Source organism: Callionymus lyra, chromosome 5 (genome assembly GCF_982586985.1).
Source record: "Callionymus lyra chromosome 5, fCalLyr1.hap1.1, whole genome shotgun sequence".
Taxonomy (NCBI): domain Eukaryota; kingdom Metazoa; phylum Chordata; class Actinopteri; order Syngnathiformes; family Callionymidae; genus Callionymus; species Callionymus lyra.
In genome coordinates, this window is record NC_141822.1 from 19,112,698 (window position 1) to 19,132,587 (window position 19,890).

Sequence of the window (19,890 nt, forward strand, 5' to 3'; positions counted from 1 at the left end):
TGTCTGTTTTTATCTGTTCATGGTGAGGTTGGAGCAAAATCATATAGATTAATTTGTTTAAAAGATAATCTGTTGTGATTTCGTTTAGCTGTTTTTATTTTTCTATCAATTATTTATTGATTCATTCAATGTCATTTTTTAAACATTAATTTACTATCAATACTAAGTTTCAATACATATTTATAAAAAACTTCATTTCTATTTGTCTCTATGTCTTTACATTTTATTTTATTTGTTTTGTTAAATAGCGTGTACTTAATTACTTATAACCATAAGATCTTATGACTTCTTGGAATTTATAATGATTGATTAACATTCAAAATCCCGAGATTACACAGTATTTCACTTATTTACATATAAGTATTTGAATCAAAACAAAAATATGTTTTTATTTTTTTCCTGAGATTCCTTTGGATTATATGGGTAGTAACTATAGTACTAACTATAGTAGTATAAGTAATTAACTTAAAAAAATGTATTTTTCGTTAGTTAGTTTATTTAATTAATTATTATTGATATATAAATATTATGAATGTTGACATAATGTTAATTTACTGTATTTACTGTTAATTTACCGCCCCACCATCAATATTTCACTTTTTATTTAATGTTTTTTTTTTACTTATTAATACTTAACCCTTGTGTTATCTCTGGGTCAAGGGGCAACACAAGGTATACCACAAACACATTTTTTTTGTGCCAATGGGTCACCATGACCCAGTGATAACACCAGGGTCAAGGTTCCCCTGGATACTTCATATTTACAAGTGTGTAAACTAAACACAAACACGTTGTACTCCTAGAATATAAACAATGTCAGTAATATCAATTCTGCGGCTTCTATTTGTCCTGCAGACGTTTGGCGACATTAGCTTATCTATTACGTTGGGAAACACGTTGGCGGCGTATCTGAGTGTCGATGGAGGGTGTCGGGGATTCAAGTGTCGATCCCAGTGAACATTATTATAATTCAGAGATTCAGCCGAGTTTTGGAGGAGTGGCATAAAAGAGTAAGTGGCAATAAAACACATGGAGCAGAAAGGCAACTGGAACTCAGTTACGTACAGTACGTCCTAGAATGGTCATGAAGGATAAGCTCCATGCATTTAAATTGTTATTTAAGATAGTCGAAATCGTGATCTGAGTCGCCATCAAGGCCGTGCGGTAAAACGCTCGGGTGCCCGCATGACTTGTGTCGCCTGCCACTTTGACTGGCTCCATAAATTACCGACATGTTATATCCGGTGTAGTTTGGCTTCTCAATTAGCTGAGAGTTACGGGGAGCACTCTTCCATGAGCGGGAAATAATTGGCAAATGATTCACCGGGTTTCATATCTTCACATCCCCACCAACATTTGAGGAAGGTTTACCGGGTATTTGACTTCATAAATAATGCATCTATTTAATGGAGCAGCGAAAACAAATAACCAACAACTTCCCGCAGCTCTCTGGGGTGAAGTTAATAAAAAAATCACTCCTGGCAGCAGGAAAACACAGCAGTCTGTTGTGAAAGTTGGAGCTTCTTGATGTGCATCCTAGCGTCGAGCAAAAGTAATTTTATTAGAGAGCTCCAGTTCAGCGGCACGCCGAGGTCGATATTCTCATCCGTGCAGCTTAATGTTTTAAAAAAAGATTAATCCCACAATTCTGTCATATCATGTCATAAACATACAGTGGCATGATAATCCGTGCTAGGATGGAGAGCAATGTAAAGATATGAGCATTAATCCGCGCTGTTCTGCCTCAGGCCTTTCTAAATAACAGGAGTCCACGCAGACACAAACAGAACCACTGACCCGTGAACCAGATCCAGCAGTGGGACGCCCCCGCCTTCCCTACCCCCCCGCGCCCCCCCGCCGCCTTCACTCCAATGTTTTTTTTTCCTGGCCTGGAAGGATTTACAACTTCCTCACCTGATATTCCCTCAGCTAACTCCTCTGATTGTCTGGAAGTGATTTCTGACCCACAGTCCAATTCAGAGAGTGATTGGACAAGACGGAGCGCCGGGACGTTTGAGTCACAGAGAAAAGGGGGGAAACTCTGAGGAGCTCGGCGAAGTGATTGATTCCTCCTGAGCAGAAATCCCAGCTTTGCTCCACTCTCCGGCCCCAAGATTGAGTCCACTTCCAGCGGGGCTGTGCCAGATAATCTGCCGTCCTGATTGAAAATGAATCAAGAGGTTAACTCTTTAGGGTAGTCATGATCTCGGCCGAGCGCTGGGATTAACCCAGTGCATGTGCGTGTATAGATGTGTCTGTGCTGCATGTTTTAAAAGGCCTGTGCAGCCACCTGTTAAGCAGGAGTCGGCTGCAGGAAAAAAAAACAATTGTTATTAGAAAAAAAAAAAAGGCCTTTTTTCAGATTGTAGTGAGGTCGAAGGACAAACGATCAACTAGACCTAGAATGGAAAACATCCAGACAAAATGTATACTAAAGATTTAATTTGTAAAAAATGGAAAAAAGATCTTTAGAAAGAGTTTAAACTCAATGTTCTAGCAGAATTTTAGTAACATAAACTATAAGATTCAAAATGTTTTTATCGATTATTTTTAACCATCTTTTAGTCCTTATTTTATAAGTTTTATGCATAAACCAGCCACGTTAACAAGGAAAACGTTTTATAATTTGACGAAAGCGCATGAGGAAAGACACTTTCTGGTTTCTTTTTTTTTTATATGAGTAAATGTGTTTTTTTATTCATTCATTTTCAAGTTTATCCAAGCTACAGTGGGTGGAAGGCAACACTGGATTTGTTACTATTTGACCCTTTTTTTTATTTTGTACTGAGGCGGGAAACCTAAAAATCATTGATTGGATTAGTAGAAATATATTCTGTTACCCAAATTCCATTATTCTCTTTTATTTATATAAAACTGGGCAAAGAAATGATCAAAGTTTAAAACATATAATACGAAACTTTGATTAAATTATTTATTTAATTTAAGCAAAATTATTCTACTGAGATTGTTTTTGTTGTTTTCAGTATTGAAGGGCTGGTGAAGCTTCATAAAACAGTGTCATAATTGTTAGAGCTCAGTAGGTGGCGCCGACAGTTTTAAAAGAGTTCCATCTAGTGGGCTCGGTAAATAATGACACTGATCAGCCCATCACTAGTTTTCAGAAGCTTTGTCTGGATTTCATGAGGGTTTTAAAGCTTCCGTAATTCAGAGTGCAGAACTAGCTCTGATTTGAAAATGCAAAATGTAAAAACTTGACAAAACACTACATACAAATCTAAAAATTCAGTTGACAGTGGAGAGGAAATCTGTTTTCGTTAACTTTAAATATTTTAATAGATTTACTCTAGAAATTTGTAGGGCTGATGAAGCTTCATGAAGCCTTATCCTTATTTTGAGAGACACAGATGGCACTATTTGCTTGAAAATAGTTTGTTTTCTATTGAAATCTAAAAATTATGAAGCTTCCTCAGCCCATCACTACTAGCTAACATCTTTGATGGCAAGATCAAGGGGGCTTACGATTGCGCAAGGAAACTTTTTAATTTTTAGCCAACCCAATTACTAAATAATCAAATCTATTTTCTGTTTGAATTGTATGTTCACTTCTGATTCCTACACTAATGCTAACCTAACTGACACATGCAGGAATCCAGACTTGCTTTGGTTCTTCTAACTAGCTCTAACTATCGAGGCAGCCGTGTCTGTTGAAGCCGCAGGGGTTTAAAGTGGCGTGGCTCCCATACTAGAGGGATTTACCTCTGTGGATATAAAACATTAGGGCTGAATAAGTAGTTAAATGCCAGTTGGCCGGACCAAAAACTTCCATCACGCCTCTGGGCTTTAAGAGGAATCCCTGCTGACTTGCACGCGTGTCTGTATATCGCTGGATCAGCTGAGATGCTGTGATGTCCGAGAGACATTTGCAAGTTAAATATCAAGGCTGGTCAAAGACTTGAAGGAGATTCAAACAACAGGGAAGCAATTTAGATCTTAAATCGACACATTCTAACACCTTTCTTTCTTTTTCTTCTAAATTGTTGTTTGAGCCAAATCAAAATGATCCTCCATTTCCTGAAAATGTCCTCAGTATATTGTGAACTCACTAATGTCCCCGATGTAATAATGGGTGTTTAGATAGATAAAAAGCATGACACTTTATGCACATGCATTGTATCATAAAGCATCATGAAGCTTTATGCACATGCACTGTATCGTAAGGTTTCATGCACTGCTTCATAAAACTTTATTCACGTGCACTATGTCATGAAGCATCATGCACATGCACTGCCTTATAAAGCTACATGAATCATCATGCACATGCACTGCCTTATAAAGCTTCATGAAGCATCATGCACATGCACTGCCTTATAAAGCTTCATAAGGCATCATGCACATGCACTGCCTTATAAAGCTTCATGAATCATCATGCACATGCACTGCCTTATAAAGCTTCATGAATCATCATGCACATGCACTGCCTTATAAAGCTTCATGAATCATCATGCACATGGACTGCCTTATAAAGCTTCATGAATCATCATGCACATGCACTGCCTTATACAGCTTCATGAAGCATAATGCACATGCACTGCTTCATGAAGCATCATGCACATGCACTGTTTCATGAATCATCATGCACATGCACTGTTTCATGAATCATCATGCACATGCACTGCCTTATACAGCTTCATGAAGCATAATGCACATGCACTGCTTCATGAAGCATCATGCACATGCACTGTTTCATGAAGCATCATGCACATGCACTGCTTCATGAAGCATCATGCACATGCACTGTTTCATGAAGCTTTATGCACATGCACTACTTCATGAACCTTTATGCACATGCACTGCCTTATAAAGCTGCAAAAGTAACCTTCTGCAATCATCATGTTTTAGTTCCAACAATTTGTTAAGTGACTTATTTTTATTTCATATCATTAAAAAACAGGGGTCTTCTGGAGATTCTTCAACCGGACTTCATGCCAAGAGATAGTCTCTATCTACTCAGCCTGAAATATAATGACACTGTTTCATGAAGCTTCATCAACATGGCACTACTTATAGGTACACATTGTAAGAACATCCAAACAGAAAGTCAGTTAAAACCAAAGCAATGGTTTTTCACAAACCTCTTTTTCTAAGACTGACTTCATTAAACTGAGATAACGGCAGAACAATCTCATAACACAAAGGACTTCCGAAGTGCTTCTGTTCGTTATGAGCACATTTAAATTCACATTAACAGTCAGCAAACACAGCAACCTAATGTTTCCTTTAATACACAAACATAAAAAAAAACAACTAAGCTAGCATAAATGTTGAAGGTGCTGTTTGGCTAGCATGATACATTCCCAGCACTTACACCAGAATCTTTGCCCCAAGCCGACTATCAACCCTAGATTGTGTGTGTCAGTGCAGATTAGTGAATTCCTGCCTGTTAGATGCGAATCATTCAATTCCCTTCAGCCTCTTTTCAAGACACTGCGGCTCCTGAGGTGACTCACCCGATATGTCATAATAACTTTACAAACAAAACAGCTCCACAGGGTATATATTGAAGTCTTTACATGAAAAAGGAGAGCTATAATCTCACCAGTGTGCCCTCTGTTACTATATACTCAAAAATAATATCCGATTTTAAAGGAACCTTTCTGAACACTCAAGGTCAAGATCATTTACAGAGCACAATTAAAAACAGCAAAACACAATTTAAAGGCATTAAAATATAATTAAAACATCTGAAACAGCAGCAATGGAAAGAGGATAAAACGGCAGTAAAGGGGGACTTAATGTTTTTGAGTTTGGTTGATGAAGAGCTCCAGAGACAGGAAGCAGAGAGACTTAATGCTTTGCTCCCCATGCTGGTGAGACCGATAGAGGGGACAGTCAGGTGAATGAGGAAGAGGATATCGGGGTGCGGGAGGAAGTTGGAACGTGCAGGAGATCGGAGAGATTATGGGGCGGTGAGGTTATGGAAATAAAATGAAATTGAATGTGAAATTAAAGGCAGTCTTTGGTGCAAATGTAGCAAAGAAGTGCATCATATCTGTTAACATTGTAAAAGATTTGATTGTTCTTCTTGACAAGCAGATTGAAATACCTAGAATCAAATTTTACGATTTATCTACTAATCTGGGAAGTGTTTTTTTTTTCAGTTGATACTTCAATACAGATATATAAAAGCAGACATGTATTGCTCCAAACTGTTTTTATTGAGGTTTTCTGAATTGATTTATTTTCCATTATCCTCCGCCCTTGTGTGCCCTGCAGGGTGACGGCAAAGACAGGACTATCTTTCAGCACGGTGCGTCGCAGTGACTCGGCGCTGTGGGACATAGCCGTGGACCCCACCAGAGCGACGTCCCCGAACACCGTGTCCATTGTCTGTCAGAGGAAAGTTGCTGTGACTGCAAAGAGGTGAGTTGAAAACATGCTCATCATCAAAAAAGGTTTGAGTTGGTCGGATATACCAGCCTTGTGAGGCAACTGATCCATTTCTGTTGAATGGTTTGTTTTAAAACAGCCAAGGTTTACACAAAATTAATTTTAGAATCAATAACAATGTAAGAATATTTAGTTAATGTTTAGAATAAGATGTGAAACAAACAATATTTAAAAATTTTAATAAATAAAAAAACAAAAAAAAACAGTCATGAACTGTGGAGTTGAACTTTGCAATTTATTTTTACAATGATCTGCACTACTTCCGCCCTAGTATCTGAGAGAATCTGAGATACTTTTTAACCCTTGTGTTTCTCTGCGTTGAACGACCTCCACCTCTGCATACATATTTCTGGAAGCCAGGGAGGCCGCTGAAACAACACAAGGGATAACTCAAAGTCATTTTTTTTAGTCACCTTGACCCTGACATAACACAAGGGTTAAAAGAAACAGAAACAGACACAACAAGAACCTTTATTTTATTTGGGTAACAATTCACATGCAAAAAGTCCAAGGCAAAACAGAGAATACGTGAATTTGCACTTATTACACTATGCAGACACTATGGGAGCAAAAACAGTATTTTAAACACTACAGAATAGGCTTTTAATGATGCAACATGAGCTTTCTACAAAATATGATGTTTTTGTCCTTTTGACTTTTTCCATCATTTTTGGTGACCTAGATATAGCTAATGTTGCTGCCAAAATCTGTTGCATATTGATGAACACGGTCAGAAAATAAAAATGACCAAATGTTTCCGTTACGTCTGTGACGAGGGGATAGAAGTCTTGTATGGAGTAAAATAAAATTGATTTTGAAGCCGACCATTTATCCCTACTTTTACATCTGTCACTGGGGAAAAACATGCTACAGTCAGGATGAGCACACTTTTATACGGGTCAAGATCTATATTGCTCTCACAAGAAAGAGACAATCCAGCAATCCACTGTCCTGCTCGCTCCCACCATCGCTTCATTCTTGACCTTTAAATATATATATTTTATTGGGTATTGTTTTAATTGTTTAAGCACTTTTTGACCCTGGTCTGGAAAACCTCTATATAAATACAAATTACTTACTTACTCTCTTACATACAAGACACCCAGGTCAACTTTTATAAGTAGCTCAGGTAGACGATGAAACAAAACAAAAACTTGCATCAGATGTTCAATAAAAGCCTTTTATCCGTCTAGTATTTGCTACCTTTGATAGTGGGCAGTCCATCCATATGCAGTGTGTGTCAGGAAAGGAATGGATTTTTTTTTTTAAAGTGGGTCAATCACTGTTGTGTGGTGGTTTTTAAAAGTAAGCCAAGAGAGCGTGGCGTGCTGTTTCATCCTGCCCGCATGTGTTTTCTTTCCATACGCTGACTCCTAAACAAGAAGCCATCATCACCTCTTATTACGCCGTCGTCTCAGTTTTGCTTGAAAGAGCAGGCCTAGATTGAAAATGATTTTTTGTGTTTGTTTGTGAAGTAATCATTTTTGGCTCCTGTTTTCAGCAGAGCAGTTAACGCGAGCAGCCAAGTGCTGCAAATGTCATAAGATTGCAAATGTTACTGCTTTACATCCTTGTGTGCAAAGATAGAAGATGAGGAAAATAGGTTTGGAGATGACAGGATTGTACAGCGTTCAATTTATGACCTTTACGTCCAAGAACGAGGATAACTCTCTTACACAACATAGAACTTTTAGCTCCAGGCTTATTACGGACTCTTTTCTCTGTCGCTTAATGAACCTTCTCGAGGGTTGACACCTCATTGCACTTTCTGCTCTTCACTATTTATCTTTAGCTATTCTATTCTTTCATCTCTGCAATTAGTTTGTGTCTTTATTTGTCTGTCAATCGTGTCTGTTTCCCCAACTGTATGTTTCACATGTGATTGCTATTATTATAGTTCAATTTTCTCTTATAAATTACCTTTTCTTCCACCACTTTTTTGCTCTAGTAATCCATCTTCTTAATTTTTTCCTAAAATTCGTTCTGCTTTTATCTTTCCTCTGACTTTTGCTGCGTTCCTCTTTGTACTTTTACCTCACTCCACTGTCCTTTTTTGTCTTTTATGATTATTGTATTTTCCTCTTCGCCATTACCTCCTTTTCTTTGCCTTTCCTTCACTTCTCTTCCGTTGTGTAATTTAAAAATAATGGAAGAAAATGGAAATGGAAAAGGTAGCATACTTAAAGCTGAGCAAAAGTAAATCAGAATCAGAATAAAATCATATAAATAAACTAAAAAGAACAATACATTTCTATATAATAAAATGAACATAAAATGATGAGGAATTCATACAAAAAATAAACAATATAACAATACAACAATATAAATAAAACAGAATACATTAATTAAAAAATATGTTTGATCTGGACAGCAGGCGGAAATCCTAATTATATTTAAAATGTAACTAATAGGAGGAAAAAAAACATGATATTAAAAAAAAGAATAAACACTAAATGGAATTTTGTGACATAAAATCAATGGTATATTGTGATGGTCCTCACAGGGACTTGAGAAGCTCTGATGCAAAACTGTTTTGCAAAATTCAATCTCCTCGCTTGATTAATATTCATTTTAAAAATATATGCTCTCTCGTGTTGTTCAAAAACATGTACCACTGTTCAGCAACCTCTCCTACACACAAACAGATATACACACTCTCAGACGCTCGCCGACCGTCCGACCCACTTATCCGTAATCATCCATAATCACGGCTACGTTATCCTGGCTTAAGCGCTTGCACGTTCAGAAGAGGAGATTAGAAAAGAGAGATATTCCAAGTTGCGTCCTTCATACAGAGCTCTAGCTACGACAGACACACAGAGTTAATGCAAACTCACTGACACACACACACACACACCCCTCACTGTGCTTGGAAATGATACGTCCAGGGGTTTAAATTCGTCTCCTAATAGATAGATTTCCAGGAATGTGGCATTAACCCATTCTGCGTCACTCACTGCTTCACACTCATCCATGTGTGACTTCCGCCTCCGGGGCGACAATTTCCGGATCTGGAGGTTTTAATAAGTTAATATATATTTAAAATGCGGCATATTTTTCATCTCAATATTTGATCTCTGATCCTGAATATACTTTCTTGTTTGATCTATTTTGATCCTTCTGTCCATCTACTTATTTCACAGCTGCAAAAGTAACCTTCTGCAATCATTAAGTTTTAGTTCCACCATTCATTTTTCTCTTTTTTTCAACTTGTTAAGTGACTTATTTTTATTTCATATCATTAAAAAACAGAGGTCTTCTGGAGATCCTTCAACTGGACTTCGTGCCAAAAGATGTTTCAGAGCAGGTGGAGAGCCAGACCATCTCCTGGCGCCTGGAGCTGCCCGGGAACATCAAGGATGTGGGCACGATGAGAATCTTCACCACCCAGCGAGACTTTGTGGGACTGGCACCCATGGTCACGGTGAGGACTGTTTTATTTCAAGATATCTGTGTTCGCAGACCTCTGTCAAGCAGCTCATTTACAGCCAGTTTCAACCAAAGTTATTGTCCAAAATAACTATTGTATACTATTTTTTTTATTACAAGAAACCTTTTAACATATTTTTTTTATATAAGTTGAATTGCAGGTTGCAGTAAATTTGATAATTTGAATCTCCTGTTTTCTTTCCTGCTACTAAGATTCCCTAAAAATGTCCAAATCTGTTCAGAACTTTGAATTGTTTTGTAGCAAAGCATAACAAGCTTTTGTCAGTTTTTTGTGGCTATGATCTGATGAAGCTTCATGAAACAGTATCTTTATTTCCAGACACAAGATGCAAACTCACTGACTCATAATTCATAAACAGATGTTATATTGAACCTTAACATGATTTTTAATTCCTAATTATTATGGCGCCACCTACTCACAAAAAACAAGGAAAGTGCTTCATGAAGATTCATCGATCCATTGAAACTGTATAATAAACTTAAATCAACTATTCATTGACGCTCAGTCAAAAATAGTGAACACAAAATCATTTATCTCATCTACACTTCAGAGACATTAAACAGCTGTAACTCAACAGCTCCTAAAAATGTTTTAATTGAAATGTAAAATCATTAATTCTTCAACCCAGCCCTTGTTTTCAGTCCAAACACCTGGACAAATGAATTCAAAGCTCACAATAGTAGGTGTGAAACCTGAGTGGAGATCTGATGAGTACATGCCTCTAACATGATGAAGCTGGAATAACGAAGAATTACCAGGACAACTCAGACACAATACAATATTTTTTTCCCTTTTCCTTATTATTCTCCACCTGCTGCAGGGTTGATCCCACCCCATTAGATGAGAGATACTGGAAACCCTGGACAGAGCGAAATAGGGCATCTTTATTTTAAGCAAGGAAGAGTAGCAGGTCGTTTCAGTTTGAGCTGTGACTATTAAGGTTGAAGAAAATGGTAAAAACAATGTTTGAAAGAATTCAAATGTCAGCGTTGCTGACAAATGAACAACATTCTAAATCGAATTCCTAATTAAATATCATTTACCGTTATTCCCTATAAGTTACTACTCCTTACGCACATTTTTATCCCTGTACTTTTCACAATATGTTTAAAAATTCTTGTAAAGATTACTTGTGAATTGCTTCCAGGAGGCACTCTAGCAGTAAGAGTCAGACTAATAGAATTGATAATGTGCTTTAGAAGAAACAAAACAGACACAGGCTATATAAAATGTTTAGTTTAAATTCTTTTAATAATGATTTAATACTGGTTCAATAGTGATCGTATGGTTCTTACATGTGACCTATGGGTCCTGTAGGAATAGTTTTTGGTCAAAAATGTGACATTTATGGTGAAATTAAAGACACCTGCATGGTCTTCTTCGACTGAAAGTTATTTTAAATCATTTCAAAAACGATTTTCTGCAAGATTGTTGAAAAAGTAACGCGAAAGAAAGACCACATCAAGCATCTGTGAGATCATAACAGACTTCATACGGCACTATCATTTCTCAATCCCTCACTTCCAGTGTGTCGTGTTCTGCTTCTGAATGCTCGCGCTGATCTAATGGCTTCTGTGTGGGTCAGTGTCTCACCCTGAACTAGAGCATGTCCTTTGAAATTGCGGTCAGCAGCTGTCAGGCCGGCAGAGTTCAGATTGTGTATCTGCCAGGCAACATCTGTCCACAGCTGGCTGATGAGTTTGATAATCAGGAGGAGGAGGATAGAAAAAAAAACTCCTCTACACAATCCTTTTTTTTTTTTTTACCATGAATGTGTGTAACTTTATATCAGTGAGAATAGACTAGGAAAAAACAAACAGGATAAGAGTAAATCTGCTTCTAGGATTTGATATTTGTGTAAATTTCAAGGCGGCAAAATTGACAAAACGATGACAAATGGAATCAGATCGGAAGATATAACTCATTCTCCAGGTGTGTGTCCGTGTGTGTTGCAGACTAAATTATCTTGGGAGGTTGTTTTTTTTAATGGTGGATTTGGTCTGAGTGTGGTATCAGTGCGATATGAATGAAACAAGTTTGTCAGCCTGCGAGGCTTTAAATGTGAGTCTGGCTGATATGCGCTCTCCTCCTATCATTCCTTCCCACATGCAAATGATCGCGCTGCATTATTCATAAGTTTGTGGAGACGGACATTTTATACATCAGGAGTCCTAAATGCAACAATTGTGTCCTGCCTTTTAATGGATACATCTGTGAGTAATTGTTATGCTTATCCACTTCCACGGCTCCGAGAAGGTCCATCGGTCAATAGGTTGGAATGGAGACGTTGAATATTCTGGATATTTAGGAAAATACTGCACAGAATGAATCTTCGAAAAGTGCTTTAACACGGCGCATTAGCGCTCAGGGACACATTGTGGTGTTAATTCAGCCCGTCACCTAACATCTTACTCACAGAAATTGCTTAAAGGAACGATTTGAAGGTTGGACAGAAGCTTTTAACTTATTTATGTTCGGCTCCGGATGCATTCATAATTTGGCGTCAATAGTAGATTAGAACAAGAACAATGGGGAGCTGCTATAAATCACAATACCACAGGTACATGCTGTTCCAGGTAGGTATGGGTTTGTGCTAGCAGTGATCTTTTTATATACTGTACATTCACAGCTCTTGTGTGGAAATGATGAGGAAGTGAGTGGAAGATAAGAATGATTGGCCTCTGGATCGTTCTATAATAGTGTGGCTTCCAACTCTGTGACACATCTTCATCTTAGGACGTTTTTATTTGTTCAGGCTTTTCCTTGATTTTCTGGAACTCCTGTTGTGTTATCAGTTTTATCTTGCGCTTTAAAGTATATACTTTATTGAATATTGTTTTGATTGTTTAAGTGCTTTGTGACCCTGGTATGGAAAAGCGCTATATAAATTACTTACTTGCATAATAGATAGGAAAACACTTTTTTCAACCGATGGAGCAGTGGTTAGCGCGATTTCCTTCCGGGTCAGGATGGCGGCAACTTGTGACCTTTCTGAGTGGAGTTTGTATGTTCTCCCCGTGTTGACTGAGTTTACTCCGGGAACTCCGGTTTCCTCCCTCAGTCCAAAAACATACAGAGGTTCATTGGGAACTTTGGGTAAATTGTATGTCTTTGTGTGCCCTGCGAAAGACTGGCATAATTTTTAGTGTTTTTTGTTTAGTACTGTCAATGGAAGGGCTGTCAAACTCTATCACACAAGGGGCCAAATCCAAAACAATCTTAACAAAAGGTTACCTCACATGATTTTGATATTGTCTTTTCATTCTTTGAGGCTCAATTCATCTTAATACTTGTGTTATCTCTAAGTCAAAGTGACCCTGAGGCCCCCCAAAAAAGTGGTTTGTGATATCCCTTTGTGTTGCTTCTTGAACAACCTCTCTGGCTTCCAGAAATACAAATGTAGTGGTAGAGGTTGTTCACCTTGACCCAGAGACAACACAAGGGATACCGCAAACAGGCATATGGGTCACATTAACCCAGAGTTAACACATGGGTTAATTATCTTAGTTTTTGTCCTCCTTCACCAAACACATTCATAATATGTCTCTTATCCAAAAAACACACTTGGTATCTTAATACCTGAACAATAAAGTGATTTGATTTTGAGCCAAAGTATTCAGTGAGCCACAGACAAATTTGGCCCCCCCCAGCCATAAGTTTGACACATGTCATGGTCTTGTCTTGGTAAACGTTTCTTCCAATACAATACAAGATCAACAAAAAAATGTTGTCAAATTGACACTAGTGCGATGCTTAAGTTCTTCAAGTTCATCGTTTGCAGTAAAATTGTGTCAGCATCTTTTTTTTGTTCTCCGTCTAGACCTTGATCTTGAATCGTCTTGACCTTGGAAATTTTCCAACCCATAAAACTTTGTGTTCTACGAATCTAAATTCTCTTCTTCTCTTCTTCAAATCTACTCAAATTAGGGAAATTTTTATGTCAATACATAAAAAAGCAATTAATTGTACTTCAATCAAATACAGTGCATGTTGTCTTTCACAGGCTTGTAAACATGAAATATTTTCTTTAAAAAAAGACATATAGGTCACAATAAAAATATTTGTGTGGTTCATAATGTGCATGTCTAAAATTGCTTGTTTAAAGAAATGTAAAAAATCGTAAAGAATGACCCCCCTTATGTCCTGAAGTTTGACTCCCTTCAAATTGTCATGTCTTGTTCAATGGATTATGTGACCTTTGCGTTTTATGAATAAGCAGTAGAAAATGAAACTGTAAAAGTTTGAAGCACATACTGTGTGTAATGAAACAGAATATTATTTACCACTGTGACCTTTTAGACTGCGAATTGTCAGTTATTTCCTCCCCGGTGTTTCAAATCAGTGGGCAATATCACATCAGTGGAATTCAGACGGACCAATAAACGGAATATCCAGCTCGGCAAGTTAACAGGTAATTGCCTTATGACTAACCTGCGTTTCTTTCTACTTATGTCAAATAGAACCCTGACGTCTTGAACACGGCGGTGCTGACCGGCAAAGTGGTCTCTGTCCCCGTTAGAACTCTGGCTGTGGAGGCGGACGGCTCCGTCACCGATGTCACCAGAAACGTCAGCTGCAGATCCACGGACGAGGACGTGCTTAAAGTAAGAGATGTGATTTCATGAAGTTGGCTGTTGTTTTAACTGGGATGATGACAAACATACTGTGAGGTTATGACTAGAGCTGGACCCAAATGACAACCAAACCAAAAAACTAATTTGAATGAATCAAAAATGTTTAATTACAATAGTTCCAAAAACTAAAGAAGTTCTCAAGTGTCCATATCATGGTCTTAGGATAACTCAAAGCGCACCACAAAACATAAAACAAAAACTCAAGGAGAATAAAAAGGATTAAAAGGAATAAAAAGAGTGGTGATTAGAAAAAACACACACACTGAATAAAAAGACAAAAGCTCAGGCACTAGTAACATAAAAAAAAACTAAAGACGTGTAAAATGTAATCCACAAATAGAGAATGGAGAATGTACATAACAGGGATTGAAGATTATAATTTGGCGCCTGTTGCTGCAGCAGAGGTGTCTTTAAACTGTTGATTTCATGAGAGAAACGGGCGCCGTGGAACAAAACATGTTTTAAAATAAAGTCGTGTCACAAGACATGACATATACTTTCAAATTATGAAAGGCAAAACAAAATAAAAAAATGTATTGTTAGATATGTAGAAACAATTAGCGATACAGTTTTGGCTATTGCGTTAAGGACTGATTTTGAAGCTATAAAATCTATTAGCAATGTCATTAAAACACATTTCAGGGGAAAATGTTTAAAAAAGGCTAAAGATCTGCTTAAGCAACTCTTTTTCTCCTATTGTGTTGTGCTAGCAAGTCCTCAACGCTTCTGCAACTTACTCTTCTATTGACCAAAATGATTTAAAAAATAAATTTAGGCCAATACAATTAAAGGGTGGGTGAAGGTGAGAGTGATTTTCATGATGCAGTGCCTTGTTTTGTACAGCTCAGTAGGTGGAGCCTCAGTTTAAAAATGATTTAAGGTTTCAATAAAATAAAAAAAAGACTCACTCATAGAGCAGTGAGTGACATAAGGCTTCATCATCCCATCACTATAAAATGGAAAGCTTGCGGATTACGAAATCATATATTTTATAAATAAAATCTACCAGGAAATGTATGAAAACATCAAAACAAAGTGTGTTCCTCTCCATCCCTCTCAGCCTGTCATGTGACTGTGTCATGTATCTGATGATGCATTAGAGATTGGAGGCTCACTAGTTTTAACCTTTTCGGTAATGGATCCATTTTAGTGCTAAACGGTGTAAGGCAGGAGGAGAAGAAGGAGAGGACTCATCCTTTTACAAGAGGAGATGAAGGGATGCCTGAAAATGTGTTTACAAGCTACAGGAGAAATGAGAAAAACAGTTTTTGTGGGAGGAGACTTTATAAAACCTCCACCATCACCCACTAAACTATTGCACATCACATTTGTCGGGTTTTAATCTGCGCAAGGAAAACCTTCCTAATGATTCGGCTATTCAATAAACCTCTGAAACAACTGCTGTCGGATTTAATAATGACAACGTTCAAAACAAGCATTAAAATAAATCAGCGGCAACACACAGCATTATTACTCTAATGAAGAGTGGATTTATCGCGGCTCTAATGTATTATCCTGCAATAGTTTGAAGGTGCAGCCGTTCAGATGCCAAGTGAACGTGTTCCATCACTCATGTATGTTTTTTTAATTGAGATAATGCACATCCACACTATAAAACTTTTGTTATTTATGGAGTTAAAAACTTTCCTGAAAGGTTGATGAATGACTGATTTCACTACGTCGCAGCTCAACTCTTAACAAAAAAAAAAAAAAGAAAAAAAAAGCCAGGTTTGACTCAGGACAGAAGCTACAACTCAATTTCAAACCAAAAATGAAGTGAGTCAAATGTATTTTACAATCTATATGTACTTACAACTTTATCGGCTCACCGGAAAAATTGTGATTGTGCTCCACCTTTCTGCTTTGCCGGCGTATTATCTACGCCTTATCGTGTCATGCAGTCTTCCCTCACTCTTACACACATTTCAGGCCTTTTCTTTTCTTTCTCAGCCATTTCCAAAAAAATGTGTGCTTTTTTTTTTTTAGTTTATGATTTACCAACATGGGTCCTTACACTCACAATGCCTCAACACACTTTTGTATTTTTACTGACGATGAGCACAAGACATTAGAATTATTTTAGTTACTATTGAACCTCTATTGAACGATGTTTCAGTCTTCTTATGATGTTAAATAAATGTCAACTCTGAACAAATCTTTCTAAAAAACGAAAAGAAAAAATGTACTGCGATCGTTCAAAAGACTATGTATACTTGAAAACATTTACTTGGTCTCTGATGAATTATACACCTCCTATCTAAACAATGACAACTTCACCCCTCAAATATCCAAAAGGTTAAGGTTCTCACGATAAAAACCAACTTATTTTGAAAGTCTTTGTAAGAAAATTAAGTTTCTAATGAGCATTAGAGCACATTGAAGCAAAGCAACATTATGTAGTTGAGTGAGTAGAACATCACAATATTTCATAATACCATTATTCCGAGTTTCATCGTTACTACCTTTACCATCACCCTAAATTCTCCCAAATACCTTTTTCCAAATGGGTTTAGTAAAGTCGTATCTAATCTGTGTCTATTGTATTGTTTACCAAGTCTTTCAATGTTTATTCACAGCCATTTTTTTTTGCCAATACTCGCCTCTACATTGTTAAAGATTCACATTCCCAGACATTATTGAAGAACCACTAAATGTAACTAGTGATGGCCTGATGATGCTTCATGAAGCTTCATCAGGCCATCTCCAGTCATCACTGTTTGCACAAAGGACAGAGTAAACTTCATACGAATGATTGTCTGACACTTAAAAGCAAGTCAACGTTAAATTTTACGACGCCTGGACGACAAAACTTTTGGTACAAAAACACTGAAAGTCTTCATTAACAAGTGTAACCATTTGGCTGTGACTCACACGGAGATCGAGCAGAAAACAATGCGTTTCCTTTAGCGTGATGGTTAATTAGTGAAGGGCAATGCTTTGTTTTCACTCACTGGCTCGTCTTCATATCCCGCTGATCAAAAAAATGAGAAATAGGCGAGCCAAAACTGTGGACAGAATAATTTAAATTCGTAACGCACTGACCTTCACAGGATTTGTTTTTTTTCTCCCTCTATGAGTTCAATATCTTGAAAGTAATTCCTCCTCCTCCTCCTGCTTTATTTTTATATTTTCCCCTCCACCTCCTCTCATCCTCCTGCTATCCAGTGCTCCACTCTATTCTCCAGTCTACTGCGCTCCAATTACCTCTGTGGAGCCACTGGTTTGTTAAGATAAGTGTGGCTGCGCTGGAGATAGGCCTCCAATCTTAAATAAAACACACCGACTGCGGTGTCTCACCTCATTGCTCTTGCTGGTGGCGACCGCATTGCTCTTCCACCTACAGTACATCACACGAGGAGCACTCAGAGACACAACCAATTTAAATTCCCAAACTGTCTCAGAGGCTGTGAATTTACATGACATAAACAGCAACACGACTGCATCCCTGGCTGCGCTGGTGGTGAAAGTCTTGAGCAAGTTGGCTGATTTAAACTTTTTCTGGTTTAGAAAAAAACTTTCTATGGGAGTAGTTTCAAGAAAAAAAAACAGGTCATAAATCATCGCTGGTCTCCGACCAACCACTAGGCTAATGACCGGTACCGATCTGCGGTTTGATATTGGGTCGTGCAGAATTATTACTGTCTATAATAGGATTTTCTCCAAAGATATATTAGCATTTGGATCTAGTTTACTAAAAAAAATAAGTAAAGTAGTGAAAAAGAGTAAAACACAAACTGGATAAGGGATTATCTTGTCGCTGGATGTATTTTTATAGACTTAAGCTTTGGATTTTGCAGGGGGTCCGTTTATATTTGTGTTGTTTTTAGTTAAAGTCTGGGCCATGAAAACAATTCTGACATTAAACCGCGTCGCAAAAAATGTTGGGGACCCCAATGATCTCTTCATTAAAATTTGATCATCAAAGAACTATTTATTTTTATTGATAGTTTAAGTTTCTCTCTGGTTGCAGTTGTAGTTAAGAGAGGGATGGACTAAGCATGAGATTGTGAAGTGAAGTATTTTCAGTTATGAGGATGAGGCTGACGGCAAAGCTCTTAAATGTACTGGTTCATCTTGATTTCTGCTCGAACCATCGGCCAGTAGTTTTGGCAAGTGAGTGAAAGAACAGGATCAGATGGAATTAGTTTCTACTACAGGATGGATGAACTTCCTTCCGAGGCTTTCAAAGACTTATTTGCTCAAAGATCAGAGACAGGGGTTTGACTTGACTTGTGGATTCTGTTTTTGACTTCTCTGGCAAAGTGAACAGCTTTGATATTTTGCCAGAGGTTTTTTTTTTTTTAATACAATTGACAAAGTATAAAGTTGAGGTATTTTAGAAACATTACGCAAGACTGATCCAGAGATTTAAATGCTTGATCACATATTTCTTTGTTTGATAAGCGTCTTCTTAGATACATTATGATTTTTGTCGCCCTAGCTCTTGAGTCATGTCTGTCAAAAGTTTTGAATAGATTTTAAAGTCGAACTTTACTCATTCTTTGAAATTTGTGGTTTATACTTTTTTATAACCTTTACATCCAGATACTGTTAAAGATTTTTTCCGTATTTGTTGTTGAAGAAGTGGATCTCAAACAACATTTCTGTGGGAATTCATCTTTTATCCAAAAATGATTAAATATATCCCAAAAAAATCACAATACACACAATGTATTCACAGTATTTATATTGAATATTGTTTGGTGAGGTTTTACGAAGCAGTGTCATTTTTATCCTAAGCCTACTAGACGGCACTTTTTGCTCTTTAATCCATTGCTTTGAACTACTATTGTATTGAAACCTCACTTTACTTTTTAAAAATATGGGCGCCACCTACTGGTATTATGACAGTGTTTCATGAAGCCTCATAAGCCCATCACTACATTAGACCACTAATTAAATGAATATTGAGATTATTTCTAAACTAAGAGTGCCACCTGTTGAGCTCTAAAAGTGATGACATAAAACCTTTTCATGAAAAACACATTTTTATTATGAATACTCCTTTTTCTGATAATCAAATGACTTTTTGTTTTTATTTCCTCTCTTGTCACTTTTTCCATCACATAAACTGCTGTGTAAAAGTTTTAGGCATGTGTGAAGAAATGCTGTAAACTAAGAATTATTTCAAAAAGTGATAATATATAATGTTCATCAATTAACAAATGCAGTGAATGTGAATACAGTGCCTTCAAAACGGCGTCAATTCTTCTGGATACACTTGCACACAGTTTTTGAAGGAACTCGGCTGGTAGTTTGTTCCAAACATCTTGGAGAACTAACCACAGATCTTCTGTAGATGTTTCTCAAATCCTTCTGTATCTTCATGTAATTTCAATTCAATTTAATTCAATTCATTCAAAGTTTCTTATCGTAACAAATTTATAAAAATAAACA

At 37.2% G+C, this 19,890-nt stretch overlaps 1 protein-coding gene across 1 annotated transcript in view; it reads left to right on the plus strand.

The window, feature by feature from the left end:
- LOC148079686 (transmembrane protein 132D) overlaps positions 1-19,890 on the plus strand; it is a 40,123-nt gene that overhangs the window by 7,419 nt on the left and 12,814 nt on the right. The window contains exons 3-5 of the mRNA XM_087791341.1: positions 6,235-6,381; positions 9,661-9,832; positions 14,320-14,463. Of these exons, the coding sequence (XP_087647467.1) occupies positions 6,235-6,381; positions 9,661-9,832; positions 14,320-14,463 (463 nt within the window). The remainder of the gene's footprint in view (positions 1-6,234; positions 6,382-9,660; positions 9,833-14,319; positions 14,464-19,890) is intronic.